This window comes from Poecile atricapillus, chromosome 3, assembly GCF_030490865.1.
Source record: "Poecile atricapillus isolate bPoeAtr1 chromosome 3, bPoeAtr1.hap1, whole genome shotgun sequence".
In the NCBI taxonomy this organism is placed as follows: Eukaryota; Metazoa; Chordata; class Aves; order Passeriformes; family Paridae; genus Poecile; species Poecile atricapillus.
In genome coordinates this window covers 5,582,692-5,598,372 of record NC_081251.1, presented here as the reverse complement: position 1 = coordinate 5,598,372, position 15,681 = coordinate 5,582,692, and the positions used below count along the sequence as shown (strand labels likewise).

The 15,681-nt window shown below is 36.9% G+C and overlaps 1 protein-coding gene across 5 annotated transcripts in view; it reads left to right on the top strand.

Annotated features, from left to right (window-relative positions):
* The window catches only part of SUPT3H (SPT3 homolog, SAGA and STAGA complex component), a 254,005-nt gene that overhangs the window by 156,709 nt on the left and 81,615 nt on the right, over positions 1–15,681 (top strand). For all 5 annotated transcript variants that reach the window (XM_058836072.1, XM_058836069.1, XM_058836071.1 and 2 more), the window contains 3 exons: positions 12,230–12,316; positions 13,457–13,547; positions 15,211–15,347. In XM_058836072.1, coding sequence (XP_058692055.1) covers positions 12,230–12,316; positions 13,457–13,547; positions 15,211–15,347 — 315 coding nt within the window. The remainder of the gene's footprint in view (positions 1–12,229; positions 12,317–13,456; positions 13,548–15,210; positions 15,348–15,681) is intronic.

Sequence of the window (15,681 nt, the reverse complement as noted above, 5' to 3'; positions counted from 1 at the left end):
TTTCTACAAGCTAAATGATGAGAATACCTGTGGTTGTGATAGGACTCAGCCTTTACCATGGACAGAATCACAGAATCAAGATGTTTACATCCTTGCTTTTTTGCCCTGAGATCCTCATCTTCTCTTGAAGATTTCAATGATGTTTCTCTGGAACTTAGACCTGTAGTTGGCAGTTTCCTTTGTGCCTCCCAAGGGACCAAGATAAAGGCTGGAAACACTAATTTTCCTCCTCCCCACTGGCATCACTGGCATTATCTTCTGACTTCTCTGGCACCAGTAATGGATATCCTGGCTTTGTGCTCAGCCTTCGTAATTTACCATGTGAACAGTTTCAGTGGAGCTGCACTTAATTACAAGGCTGTACAGCTGGATTCCCAAAGCAGAGTTCTCCTCAGGGCAGGGGAAATTATTTGTCTTCTCTGCTTGGACATGTTGCTAGTTTCCAGAGGTTTTTACAAAATACTGAGTACTTCCGTCCCTTGACATGAATTTCTTCTTCCTCTGTTTTATCAGACTCCTGGCTCAGTCATCTGGTAGTGGTTTGGATTGACTGGACTAACTGTGTGTCAAAGCCTTTCCAGTTCATACCCAGTTAGAGAATGTGCAAGCTCAAATTATGAGGCATTGGTAGGTAAAGTATTCAAAAATTCATTGAATGTGACCAAATATCTCCATAGTCAGTTCAAGTCTGACAGGGGCCAATAACCTGAGTTTCAAGAGAAGAATAAGACATACACACAATGTTCAAGAAGATTCATGGCCCATTTTCTGTTTTCCTACATTCAACAGGTAAAATCCAGGTGACTTCTACCCATTAAGAACAAGTAACCTCCTAAATTTTTCACTTAAGATTAAACTTCTTTAAATAATACAGGAGTCATGGGGTTCTGTAATACTCCACATGACTAAAAGGGGTCTTTTATGACCACATTTTAACCTGTGTTACAGTTTTTCTACGAGCTAAATGATGAGAATACCTGTGGTTGTGCTAGGACTCAGCCTTTACCATGTGATCTTCAATATAATTTAAATTCACTTTAACTTGGGTGGAGATGCTCTGAAATTACCTTTCATGGATATACTATTTTTTCTCAATGTTAGAATACACTAAAATATGAGGGCATGTCACAAAAAATTTGACTGTTTAGACTGTTAGAAGTTTGGAAGTAGACCATAGACCAAACACTAGGAGGACTCCATGAAAGTCTTTGATCTAAAATATTTTTGCAAAGCGATTTTTCTGTCTTGGTTCCTTTATCTGTCTCAAAACCTCTCTGCATCTTTTGCTAAAAATTGTCATGTTTTACACTCATCCATTTCATGTCATTCATCCTGCACTCTTGAGAAGTCAATCCAGTCTCTGAACCAGAAAATCATTCTCTGCTGCCTCCAGGATAACTTTTTAAAAGAAATACCTGTCTCCCTCCTCCTTAGGAGGAGGTTTTCTGAACAATTTCAAAGATACTTTCCATTGTTACTCAAATTTTTTGTGACATGCCCTCATATTTTAGTGTATTCTAACATTGAGAAAAGATAGTATATCCATGAAAGGTAATTTCAGAGCATCTCCACCCAAGTTAAAGTGAATTTAAATTATATTGAAGATCACAGCATTTGCACATTCGTATCCCTGTTGTGGGCTCTTCATCAGTTGCCAGGTGAACTATTCCGAGATGTTATAATTCAGTCTATTCTGTTCATTGGTGTTTAAAGCCCTCCCAAATTTTTATGTCAAGCACTTGATATACTTACTTAAGAAATAAAATGTTTTAAGTATTCCAACAGTTGCATTCAATTTGAAGTATCTAGTAAACATTATGAAGCAGAGCTGAGGGAAATTCCACATGGCTAATAAAGTTTTGGTAGTAATAGGAGATAAATTTTGAAGTTTACATGATAGATTATCTAAATATCCCCAATGCAAAGCATTAAACAAAGCATGTCCAGAAACTATTGTATAGTTTTTAAACTATCTTCAGAATCTGAATAAATGTAATAATTTTCAAACTATTGATATTCTGTCAGAAATGTTACTGCTCTTCCCCTGTGTTGTTATCACTATTTCTGTTCAGATTTTCAGAGCTAATTTTGTGTGTGTTTTTATGTTAGCAAGATCTTTCTACCTCCCAGTAGTTTGATTTTAACCATTTTCACATTTTCATTAAAACTGTCTTTTAGTAAGAGGAAGTGTAGTAATTTATCCTTACAGGGATGTTGTGACTCAAACACTCCCTTCCCTTCCTGTTGCTTGATCCAATGTAATTAAATAATAGATTTCATTTCATAACTTTGCAGTAGCAATAAAGAGGAAATTATGTTCAGAAGGCATGTTTATTTTTTTTCCCCAGCCTTTTCATGGCTTAAAAGTGATTCCTTCTCTTCGTGCTAAAGTAATGTGAAACAGCCTTTTCAAACTTATGTCCTTGGGAAATGAATGTTAATTAAAGAATGAACATTAAATAGGAGTTAGGAAATCAGGGCCTTTTTCTGACACAAATATCTGTTGTTCAGATTTTACATTTATGGTCCTTCGTGGTGCTTTCTTTTCTCTCTCTGAGCAAAACTCCCTCCTTTTTTGCTTTGATTTTTCCCAAGACAAAATCTGTCATATTCATGCTATTACCTATACATATTTACCTTGTTTGTCTTTTTTTTAAGATCTGAGAATTATAATTCATACCAGTGAGTAAGAAAATACAGCAAAACAACACATACTTAGAAAAATTTGGAATTCCTTTCCTCATTTTTACATGAAAACAGGTATGCCTTGGACTGGGACTATTGTTTTCCCTCTATTTTTTTCCTTTCTGTTGGATTAGAAGATTCTTGGAAGAAAGTAGTTACAGATTTAGAATTCTGGAACAATGAAATGAAAGACATTTCTTGATATAAGCCAAAAAAATTCATAGAACTGCCTATATTGAGGTGCATTCTGATTATACCTTGTCCTCATTGACATTAAAGATTACAGGACAGGATGAGCCTTTCTCCAGTGTCATAATGTACACTGCAAATCTTGTGGTTGAAAAAGTAGTAAAACTAAATGGTTTTGATTTTTTTTTTTTTTTCTGCTGATAATTTGGATATGTCTTAAAAGGTGACACCTGAATGTCAAAATTCTTCAGGCAATATCATGTACCTGGAGCCAAGACACCTGTGTGGTCTCTCTCTAAAACCATTTACACCCATGTCCTCTATGTCTCTTACATGTCTCACTGTTAAAGCTGAGAGATGCTGCAGTATTTAGTATTTAGTATTGAAGTCCCCATCCAGACTGAGAAGCTCCCACTTGGTTGGCATGTGCACTTGAGTAGATGAGAATAAAAACATAAGAAGAAAGTCCAGTGTGAATCATTTCAGGTAAAATCTTTTTACACACAAAGTCTTCCATCACTGCCATGGTATTTCCTAGCATAAAGATGATGGTATATCTCTCCAGGGCTGTGAAAATTTCTAGAGCTAAGAGAAGATGTTGGTATTTTTGTATTTTTGATGTTTGTCTTTTTGTTTGAACCTGAATCCTTTTTTTCTCCTTTTGTCTCCAACTCTAAGTCTTCAGAGCAGTCTTGCTTATGTTCTGAGATTTTTTAAAGTATGTTTTTATCCTTCATTGCACCCCAGAAAAGAGGCTGGGCCCTGGTCTGAGCCCTCCCTGCTCACAGGGACACCCAGGGATGAGGTTCCCTCTCAGCTGGGGCTCCCCTCGAGGCTGAACAGCCCCAGCCCCCTCAGCCTTTCCTGGGCAGGGAGATGCTCCAGTCCCTCCATCATCTTTGTCACTGGGCACTGGACCCATTCCAGGAGCTCCAGGTCTCTCTTGTCCTGAGGAGCCCAGAACTGGACCCAGCACTCCAGATGTGCCTCAAAGGGCTGAGCAGAGGGCCAGGATCCCCTCCTGATCCTGATCTGCTGGGAATGCTCTTCCTGGTGCCCCCAGCACACCACTGCCCTTGGCCTCAGGGCACATGATGGCTCATGGACAGATTATTTTCCCCCAGAACCCCCAGGTCCTTCTGTGCAGAGCTGCTTTCCAGCACGTCAGTCCCAGCCTGTTCCAGGGGTTTTTCTCCTTCCTGCATTTTCCTTTGTTAAATTTCAGGCAGTTCTTCTCTGCCCATCTCTCCAACCTGTCAAGGTCTCCTATATTCAGAGCACTAATGGTTGCCAGCTCTTCATAGCAATACTTCATTACCCTGAGGCTTCCTCTAAAAGCACTTTATCTCTGGGCTTGGAGGGGGTAAATACATGTCTTATTTTCCCGGTGTCAGACAGTGATGCCTGATTCCAATTTGCTGTTGTACGGAAAGGATGAGTATTTATTTAGTGTTCTGGTGAAACTAATATAGGGCAATGATTATTTTCCTGTGTGAGCAATGTAAGGATACATGATTTAAACAAATGGTGCTTGCAGTAGCAATGGAGAAAGGAACCTGTTTATATTAGAAGGTCTCTCAATCAGCAGAGAACAGGGATTTTTCTGCTTGCAGCCTTGGAAGCTGTGTAAGAATAATCCTGAGTGGTGGTTTCTTCTGGGATTTGAAACCAAAGGACAGGAAGCTGAGGGATAATGTAAACCTCTGCTGGTTTGCATGCCACAGTAATATCAGAGAAAGAAAAGAAATAGAAATAATTGATGGGTAGGAAATAAATCTCAGTTAATAAACTAAAATTCAGAAATAGTATTATCTTCAGTTCACAAGAATAGTAAATTCTGATTTTTTTCTTTACTAAAGGAAATGTGAATGCATTTATTGATAAATAGTTTGCATGTTCTTATTTTTTAAAAGTAACATTCAGTAGCATAAAGGCACTCAAAGATGTAACATAGATGGAAACAATAGTTATAGTTGAGATTCTCCACTTGGAATATCTATAGTGATACTGCTGTGAAAAAGAAGCAGTCCCTTGGGAAAGTTTCAGAACAAATTTTCTTAGTTTTATTTTAAATTGGACTAGATGACCTTTCCAGCTACAACTATTCAATGATTCTACAATAATTTCCTCCAAAACTTCATCGCTTATATCGTTTAGATATAGGAAAAAATTGTGCCAGTGATTTACAATGGAATGGCACCATTTACCTCAGCATTTAAAATAATAAATAACTCTGATAATCCTAGATCAGGGACAGTCAATAATAGAGGACATCTGCACTCATCTTCAGAAGTGGGGAAATCTGTTTGCATAGGTTGGAGGCTTTTTGGCTGTGAGAATTTTTCAGTTTCAGGTTGGCTAATGAATCTTTCATATCTATAAAGTTCACACTTCACAAAGCTTTTTTTCACAGTCTCTTGCTTGTTCTAAAGAACACTCCTCCATCATTTCCACTTGAATGATGTTTTCCAAGCTTTTTATTCCTCCCTTGTAATAATAATGGTGCAGTAGAAGTTTCCAAGTTTGTTTTCTTGCCTGCTGTTACCAGCAGCAGTGGGAGAGAACATCAGCAGTGACCATCCCCAGTGACACACCAAATCTTGAATTAACACCTATGTAGCCACTGAATAATTTGACCACATTAAAACTGAGTTCAGTGAGTGAATACTTTTCTGTACCTAGAGACTTTATGGTTTTAACGTTGTTGGTATAAATTCACTTAGTTTGGTCAGTGTTGCCTGCTATAAATGTCAGGTGTGCAATAGGGTTTCTTTTGTTTCCTGGAGAGTAGAAGAATTACAGCTATAAAATGTTGGTCCAAAATGTTGATTTTGGAATTTGAATTGAAAGAAGGAAAAATAGGAAAAAGTCATGCCTGAAGCTAAAGTTGAAATACTGTTATTGTTCATAAATGCATTAAATTCTTTTCCCTGTGTGACAGAAAGTGGAAAAACAAGCTTTAATTTATGAAGTTAAGTTTAAATTTTTTATAGAGAAGAGATTTTTTTAAAAATACTTTGATTCAAGCTCATCTTTTGCAAAATGGAGGTACTAATTTTACTATTTACTTGGATTTTTTTTCCTTAGTAATCTATTTAATATAATTTTAAGGGAATCATTCTGTCTCCAATAGATGCAGAAAGTAATAGAGCCCAGGAACATGGTGAATTTTCCTGTTGACCCATTCCATTACACAGGCTGACTCCACGGAGTTTTCTAAAGTCTCTGTGCATATTTCTGATGTTTTTCTTCTTTTTCTTCGGTATTTTTAGAAAGACCTTGTTTGTAACATGAAGAACATAAACTCAAACAAGCTGTCCATGTTCTTTCTTTGCTGTTTTTGCTCCCTCTGAGTGTGTAGCTCCTTTTGTTGCACTTTTTCTCCTCTGATCGTACTGAATGTGTTGCTAAAAAACATAAAGAACAAACCAAGAAATACCCTCTGACCTTTTCTGTGATCAGAAGAAGTGTGAGGTGTGAGTCAAATGAAGAGAGATGCTGATGTCTACATTTATGTTAAATGTTCAGTTTAACAGATGGGAATATTCAAAAAATGTACTCATCGTACTGATCTGTGGGACACTTGGATACCAGTGGTGTGGTAAAAAATGAGTAGTCTGAGGTGTGGGGCTGTTTTTTTGGAGCTCCTGGGATTGACTTTCACTCAATTTCATTCTGAAGGCAGCTGAAGGAAGGGCAGTTTTCTCCTGTGACTGGAACAATCTGTGTTCTTAATTTTATATCAGCTGTTTGTCGCCCCTGGTGTTGAAGTCATTGAGTATTGGACCTGTAGATGTGTTCTTTATGCTTTTGGAGGGAGAGAGTCCCTGGATAACCTGCTTATTGCCAAAGATGCTTTTCTTCTCCAGCTACAAGGAACTGGCTGCAGACTCCAGATCTGTATCCAGATGCAGCTCTCTGGGCTGCCTGAAATAGAAGTCGAGAGAAGGTGAGGTGAAGCAATCACTCTTGCTTCAGGGACTTGAGAATGCAGTTTTCATAAAGGGACAGATACAGTAAATTATGTCCTTGAAACCAAGATCTCAGTAGATGGCGGGGGCTGTGGGGTATGAACTCATGTTTTCTTATTATGATCTGTATGAACTGAGATTCACTGTATGTCAAGCATAAAATATGAGCTCTTACCAGTCTCTACAGCTCCCTGAAATGAGTTTGAAGCCAGGTAGGGATTGGTCTCTTCTCCCAGGTAACAAATGATAGGACAGGAGGAAATGGCCTCAAGTTGTGCCAAAGTAGGTTTGGATTGGATATTAGGAAAAAATTCTGCAGTGAAAGGGCGTCAAACATTGGAGCAGCATGTGCAGGGAATTGGTGAGGTTACCGTCCCTGAAGGGATTTGGCAGATGTGTGGATCTTGGGGACATGGTTTAGTGGTGGCCTTGCAGTGCTGGGGGAGTGGTTTGACTTGATGATCCTAAGGGTATTTTCCAACCTAAATGTTTCTATGATTCCATGATTCTCTAAAGCTTTAAAATGTGACACAGAGCTTCATCTTCTAGAGGTCACATACAATCAACTGGTGTTACATTAAATGGTCTTCAGTAAAAAATACTTACATTTGAAACTAAATACCTATTACAAAGAAAATTGATTCTCTTTTAATCTGCAGATGGTAAATTTTCTGTTTTAGACAGCTTGTGATGATTCAGTCATGCTGGTGAGCCCTTGTGCGGTGATCCTGAATCATTCATTGCCTGCCAGAGTGCTCTAATGGGCTCCATAATGTAATTATCTCCCCAGGATGTGCTAAGTGTATAAAGCACATCTCTGTGATGACTTGTGGAAAAAGTCAGTGTTTTCCCTCTCTGTGTGTGTTACGACAAGAAGCTCAGGTGTCACCATTAGTAGCATGTGAGATATTACATAGGAAGTTTAAAGTGAAAACCTGTATTTACCTTTTCTATTTAGTTGCCTTCATAAAAGTATCAGGATGGTCTGTTTGGAATGTATTTACAGCACTATATCTTAATTCAGAATATTATTTGGTAATTTTACAGTAGTGTGGCTTTTACTTAGAAAAGGTGAGAAAATAGAACATTTTAATGCATATTTAATAACACAACAACCTTCCTGCCTCTGAAAAAAAAAAATCACCCAGGTGAACTATGATCTAATTTTCTTCTATAATGAAAACAAAATCGTAGCTCCTGCAGCATTATTCTTGGCTCTCAGCAGTTCCAAGGCATGCAAACATCACCATTCCCACTCTGTCCTGCAGTTTAACTGGAAGGATTATGTCACAACACGGTATGTTTGTTTTCCAGTTTTTTGTCTGTTTGTCCATCAAGACGGTTTTGTAGAAGAAGTATCGGTGATTGTTGACTTTGGAGGTAGTGGAAGAAAAAATAATTCTGGAAGAAAGAAAAAAAGCAGACAGTCCCATTGAAGTAACTGTGCTTCTGTCACAGGAGAATGAATACTCCTTTCAACAAATCTATAATTTGCAGAAGTTGCAAAAAGAAAATAGCCGTAAGGTGACTGTTAACATACTTCAGTTCATCCTGCCAAGAAAGTTAACTTCATAAAGTCATTAAACTTGTGATTACATTTTAAAATATTATTCCCCAGCCATTTCTTCTTAGGCTTTAAAATATAGTTACTGTATATACTACCTTCTTTGTAATGGGAAAAATTGTAAAATGCACTTATTTTTCATAAACTTCTAATTATTAACAGAGCTATTTGCGCTCCTATCGTTAAAATTATTTCAACACTTCCGTTATTTAAACTTCACTTTTAGGGGTTCATAATTCTGCTATAGTAAAAATATATTTGGATTCTAAAGTCACAGACATTGTTTGCTGGTATTAGCGAATTTAGACTGTTTTTCTTAAAAAAGCTGAGTAATTTGAATTGTTTGCTGTTCTTCAATATCATCCCAAACAAAATATTTTGTAATGTGGACTTAATATTTTCAAAACTAAAAAAAACAGGAGAAGACAAGCGAGTATGTTGGAACTGCTGCAGCCCCAAATTCTGTGACTGGCAGTGAGGCTTGGAGAAGGGGGATGGTGGGAAATTCTTGCCATAACTGCTCCTAACCTCATGTATACACAGTCCCTGCAGCATTTCTATCGCACCCATCATCTGGCGTCACGGGCAGTGCTGCTCCCTGAGTGAAACCCCCCGTGCTCCCACTGCAGCCAGGGGTGAGGCACCTCCTGCTCTCAGGGAGCTGAGAAGGGCTTTTTTGAAATGACAAATGCTGGGGTGCTCGGAGATGGATCGGTTCTTTGGCACGGCTTCCTGAAATCCCCCTTCATCACGCAATGACTCAACCAGGCCTTCAGCTCCGGAAATTCAGGAATCAGGGCTTATTGCATATTAATGGCAACTCTGGGACAGTCAAATAAGACAGTTTGTTATAATACTAATTATAGCAAAGCACTCAGGTTGTGGTTTGAATGAGTCAATTATGTGTGTGTTAAACTATAAATACATCTTCCCCCCAGCCTCGGCTGTGTGGGACGTAATTTTTATTTAATTGCTTGGATACATATTTACCTGAGCATACCCCGGTTTCCCAGGTAAATACGTGTACCAATGCAAAACTCATTACGGTCTGTTTGGATAAATAATCCATATTTTATAACTGTACAGGAAGTAATTATTTTTGTACTTTGCTTTCTTTAAGCCAAAGAAATTAAATGCTGTGTGTCCATTCCTTAAAATAAAATAGATGCAGAAGTCGAGGCAGTACGAGAATAAAGTTTTCATTGTTTTGGTAGAAACTGAGAATATTATTCCAGATTTTGATCTCGTGTTTAGCCCAGAATAACTTCATTAAAGTAAATAGTGTTATTCAGGATTTACTTAGATGCAAATGGGACATGAATTTGGCCTTTGCTCCTTACTCTCCCTTCCTTCATTGCAAGGCTCCTGCAAGCAGCTCACACACAACCTTTGCTATAAATGTCATTGCCGTGTGTTTGTCATTTGGAAAAAGAAGGTATTTTAGCTACACGTGGAAATTAGCATACCTGAACTTTATATCTGAGAGAATCATGGAATGGTTTGGATTGGAAGGGGCCAAGAGATCACCTTGTGCATGTTTGAGAACTAGGGCATGCTTTCCCTTTGGATATTTCTGCCATTGTTTTACATGGTATTTGGGAAAGCTGTGTTGTGTTATCACCATGCTAAGGTCAGGTTTTCTAACACTTTTACGCTCAGTGGGACCAAAGTCAGCCTTGGCATAAATCCATTAGCTGCAATAGATTTACACCAGAGAGGAATATTGGCTCATTCTTGGTAATTTTTTTTTTTTATCCAACTCTTTATATTTTATGTTAGAAACATAAGTAGCTTGCGTGCCCTCAAACTAATCAGAATAAGAAACAGTTTTGCTTATGCCAAAAAATAGAGCTATCGTTTTTCACATTCTTACATTTTTCAAGTGAGATTATGTTACTGTGACTTCTGAATTCCTGAAATCTCTCTGGTCTCAGTGACTGCAAGGGCCAAGAGAGGGTTCCAAAGGGAAAATCAGAACCTCTTCACGCAGTATGTTTTGTGTTGTGCGTACCAGATACAGTTAACGTTTTGTGTGCATGTGATTAGTGTGGAAAAAAATTAATGCAGTCCAGTATTATGATTTATGGACTGAATCTTTTGCCCACTGAACACTTGCCAAAATGAAAATTCCCCCCCCCCCCCCCCCGCCTTTCCCCTTCTTTGGATATTAGAAACAGCTACTGTTTTTGTTGATCTTTTTAACTTCTGAATAGGCCTATTTCAAGTCATAGCAGCATGGGAGCTCAGATTAATAATATACTTATTCAGCCAGTGATACTGAGTGAAACCATTGCTAGTGTGAGTATGAAGGATAGGATTTCTTTAAATTATTTTCAGGTGCATTAATGCATTTCTAAAGAATAATATAGAGTTATTTGAACATAAATAAAATTGCTGTTTATTGATCATGTTACTGATCATGTTACAAGGTGTGCTTGAACTTTAATATCAATAATTTTTGAAGGTGTCTCTTCTTTTGATGACTTTTATGATGTTCTCACTGTCAGTTTTCCATCAGTGTTAACAAGGCTGAGGGCAAAAAACCAATCAAATACTGATTTTTGGATTATGTTTTTTAAGTGAGAGGATAAAGTGTGAAACATCCCTTCTATCTCAGTCGATACAGCACTGTGTTTTATGCTGAAACTGCTTGTTCACAGAGGAGGTGGATTCTCCATCCCTGGAAGAATTCAAGACTGGAGGGGACTCTGAGAAACTTGGTTTAGTTGAAGGTCCCTGCTCATTACAGGGGTTGGACTAGATGATCCTCAAAGAATTCATTCCAACCCCCTCTGTGATTCTGCGATGATCTTAAGCCAGAACAAAAAGCTTGTGAGGTGAAAAGGAGCAAATCCCATTGAATCCTTTTGCACATTTGGGTTGAACCTCCTTAGCCCAGCACTTATATAAGCATCAGCTGTGCAGAAAACCCAGGTTACCAGGTTTCTAACCCTGTTCTAGTTTTGTGTAAAAACCCCAATTTCCTGCACCTACTGAAAACTGATGTACTTAGTCCTTTACAAAGAGATTGTTTTGCTCTTTGCAGCACAGTTTGAGGCATTCGAGGCCTTTGTAGGTATTGTCACAATGGATGTGAGGGCAGTCCACTGCTTCACACTCCTGTGGCCACCTCATCAATTTTTGTGTCATTCCTTGCTCAATCAAATCTTTATCACTTTCACAGCTGAATGGCCTGGTCTCCTCAATAGGTTTTTCAGTTCCTTCATTAATAGAGTTGGTGTTTCCTATCAATTCATTTTCTTTCTCCCAAATGAAATAAGAACATTCCTAAAAAAGTTCTTCATGTGAGTCTGGTTTGTACTAATGCTAAGTCAAGTAGGGGTAGAGTTTCTTTCAAAAAATACTTAGGTAAGCTGTTTAAAATTAATATTTGTTATTCTAAAAAATTGGGAGAGGGATCAGCCGGCCTTCCACAGTTGCAGATAAAGTGCTATGGCAAGAATTTGGCATTTTTACATTGCCTGAGAGAATTATATGTTCATTTTCTGTGCTAAGAGAAGAAGAAAAAAAAAGGCAGCAGGACTTTTTAAAAGCAATCATTTTAAATATAAACAAAAAAGCTTTTTCTTGAGATTTGTCAAAGGTCTTTTAGGCTTTTCATAAAATTGTTATTCACTTCTTGGCAAACAAGACTCGAGTGAGTGACACCTTTGAGAGTCCCAGCTTGTGTTTTAGTGCACAGCTTGTATTTTGCTGTGGACAACCATACAAAATATTCTCTGAATTTATTTAAAACAAACCCCAGTGAATAAAGTTTTTAACACTGAAAAGGCCATCCTAATTTATTAATTTATTTCAGTTGCAGCAAGCAGCTGAAGTTTCTCAGATGAGAGGAGCTCGAGTCATCTCTGCTGAAGATCTCCTGTTCTTAATGCGCAAAGATAAGGTACAGTGATTAGACAGAAATTTCTTATTTTATGTAGTCAGCTGCTTATTGTGTTTTCAAGTGCTTTCTTAACCTATGTAAAGGAATCCATCATCATGAATAGCTTTTTTTAGAAGTACAGCTGCTCTGCAATAGTATTTGATCGAGCATGTTGTAATCATTCTGTAATATCTAAAATAATAATTGTATTTTTCCTGTAGCTTCAATTATCAATTCGTTTTTTTTCACAAACCTATAGGGTAGATAATGTACCTTAGAGCTCAAAACAATTTCTTAATAAGATATGAATATTGATCCCTATACTTTATGTCCCTTTAATTAAAAATCAATCATTCTAATTTCCCCCGGTTATGAAGGGTGTCCGTGTCACAGTTGACAATGTGACCATTATAGTTTTGTCATTTAGACTGTCTATAAATTCTCTTTATTTTATTTTATAATATTTTTCCTGTTTTTTATCCCACTAAAATCTCCAAGTTTAGGTATGGCCTTGCTTTCTCTGGATAGTAAGTAGAGCAGATAAACAAGGGCGGAAAAATAATTTTCCCTCCTCAAATTTAATAATTATTAAAACAATTTTCAACTTTTCAAAATTACATTATTTATTCTTCCTTTATGTCCTTTTCTTCCTTAGTTTCCCTCTTTCTCTCACTCTTTTCTCTCCTTTGTTTTCCCTTCCTCATTTGACAGGTGAAACCTAACGGCCAAAATCATTTCAAAATTCAATAAAACATGAAAATAAATTGCAGTTTCTTTATCTGATAAAAGCTGTAAGGCTGTACTGAAAACAGCAACTGATATGGAGTCAAAGTTCATTGAAATGTGCATTTCTAGCCTAGAGTTTCCAAAGTAAGCAAACATTTTGGAATGCCATAAAGAAGCCCGATATGTGAATTTCTCCTTTCTGAAAGTCAAAGCAAAGTACCAAGGAGCTCAAATAAATAATATTTAATATGGATTTTCTACTACCCTGAGGTACTTTCTATGTATTTTCTGCAGAATTTAAAATGACAAATATTTTAAAGTTATATTTACTAAGTAATGTGCTACACCTTTGCATGTTTGTGTGTTACAAACATACAAATTAAATAGGAAATAACTATGTAATACTCATTACATAAATGTATTTTTTTCTCATAGAAGAAGCTTCGAAGGCTACTTAAATACATGTTTTTTCGAGACTACAAATCTAAAATTGTCAAAGGAATAGAAGAAGATGACCTCCTTGAAGGTAGAAAAAAGAAATTACTTAATTTGGGAGAGGCTTGATGTTTTGTAAAAGTGCTGAACAGCTCAATGCAAAGTATTAATGTCTTGCTTGACAATTAGAGACACAAAAATAGTCTCTTTAGAGGAATTTTGCTGAAAATCTCTGCTTTTCAATTTGAAATGTGTTTGCATCTACCATCCACATGAGCAGTAAGACTTCATGTGAGAGCTTTGTTGAAGTAAGAAACTGGTGCTGATTAAAGAGCTCATTGATTTCAGTATCTGTATTTTAAATGCACCACCTGCAATTGAATGGACACTTGCTAAATTATTATCAAAATGTTTTGACATGTTTTTTTAAAAAAACCCTTATAATCTGAAGTCACTGAACACTAATATATGACGTGTATTTTATAAGTGTGGTTTAACATTTTATAATTTAAATCTTTAGTTTAAATAATGGGAAACACTTTTGTTTCTGCATTCCATGAGGAAGTCACAGATTTTACAACCAATGCATGTAAAGTAAAAACTCTTTGAATTACAAATATATTAATTTATGCCATATAGTTTCCTGGTTTAAAGTTTTGTTGATTTATATTGACATTAGAACTAACATATCCATTGTAAAAAGTAAGTTAAAACTTATCATGCCAAATATAAACCTTACCATACTGTTAAAACATCTAGCAATGTCCTTACACAACTTTCTGTATTAAACTTACTTCCTTTCTCAGAGTCTTTTATTATTTTTCCCATACAATGAATTCCTTGTGTTTGGTTCCTCTGAGCTTCCACACTGATGCTAGGTGATCATTGTACTTCTTGCTCTGACTTCATCAAGCTGTGGATACGTTTTTGTCAGCTCATTTGAGATTAAATTTGCCTGTTGCATTTTATTTTTATGTTTTGTGTATGCAAGCAATCTGGCAGTACAGCTTCTTACCTGGCAGCTTTGGGGTTTTAATACTTTAGCTTGTGTCACAACTTAAAGCAAATAATAAAATACTTTTATTTTGTAAAATAATAAAAAATTCCCCTAAGCCTTTCAGATGTTCATGAAATGCTTCCTAAGGGCAATTTATACTGGAATTAAAGGATGCCTTTTATAGTGGGCTTTGGTAATTAAAGCCATTAATTTTCTTTTGTGAATTCAATGGTTTTATAACTGCTCTGCTGTTTAGAGCAACAGAGATCATCTTGCCAGCATTCTCCAGGTTTAACTGCAGAACAGTGGTCCATCACCTATGGAACTTAATGGTCATGTTAGTGTTTGCTTGAGGCTGTAGGAAATGAAGATATTCTGTATGTGTTCAGGGAAGAATTTTTCCTCAATATATTCTGCTCTGTGACTCAAGTTCTTTCTGCCAAAGAGGGGTTGTTTCCTCTATGGCTGTGGATTTTTTTTTTGAGAAGAAATGATAAATGGACAGCAGATTAGTTTTCTCTAGATCATGAAAAACTACTTGGTTATATTAATAAATACTAAAGATGATGTTTTGCTGTTACTGGAGCAGAGCAGTGACATCACCTTGTTCAGGTAGCATAGCTTGTGTGAGTGGCAGAATATGAGCAGGCCTTTTCTGCTCAGTGCTGGTTCTAAAATGCATCACTCTGAGGGACATCAGGTGATATTTGGAGAAGCCAAATAGGTTGTTTGTTCTTTTTTGCTTGTCTTTGTGAAGACAAATTCAACAGCAATAATACCAACAAGAGGCAGAAGCTGGCCCAAGACTTTCTCAACTCCATTGACCAGACTGGAGAGCTCTTGGCCATGTTTGAAGATGATGAGATTGATGATGTCAAGCAGGAACGAATGGAGGTAATTCTTTCCTTTTATTGATACCCAGCAGAAAAATTATGAAGCATTTAATACACCATGCTGGTCTGATGCCTTTTTCATGCTGCACGTTAAATCATTGTTACATGTTTTTTCTTTTCCCCAGATGGTCTAAAGAAATCCTATTTCTTTATTTTTCCTATTCCTTCAAATGTTTCTTGATATCTAAGCACACATGTTGAGAAGGAAGATTACAGAAGGGTGGTTATGGATCTTTCTGTATGCTGTGTATTTCTACTTTCTTCCAGTAGAAAACTGATTTTATTTATAAATATCCCATGCAGATTTTTTGCAACAATTATTTATCTTCTTAGCA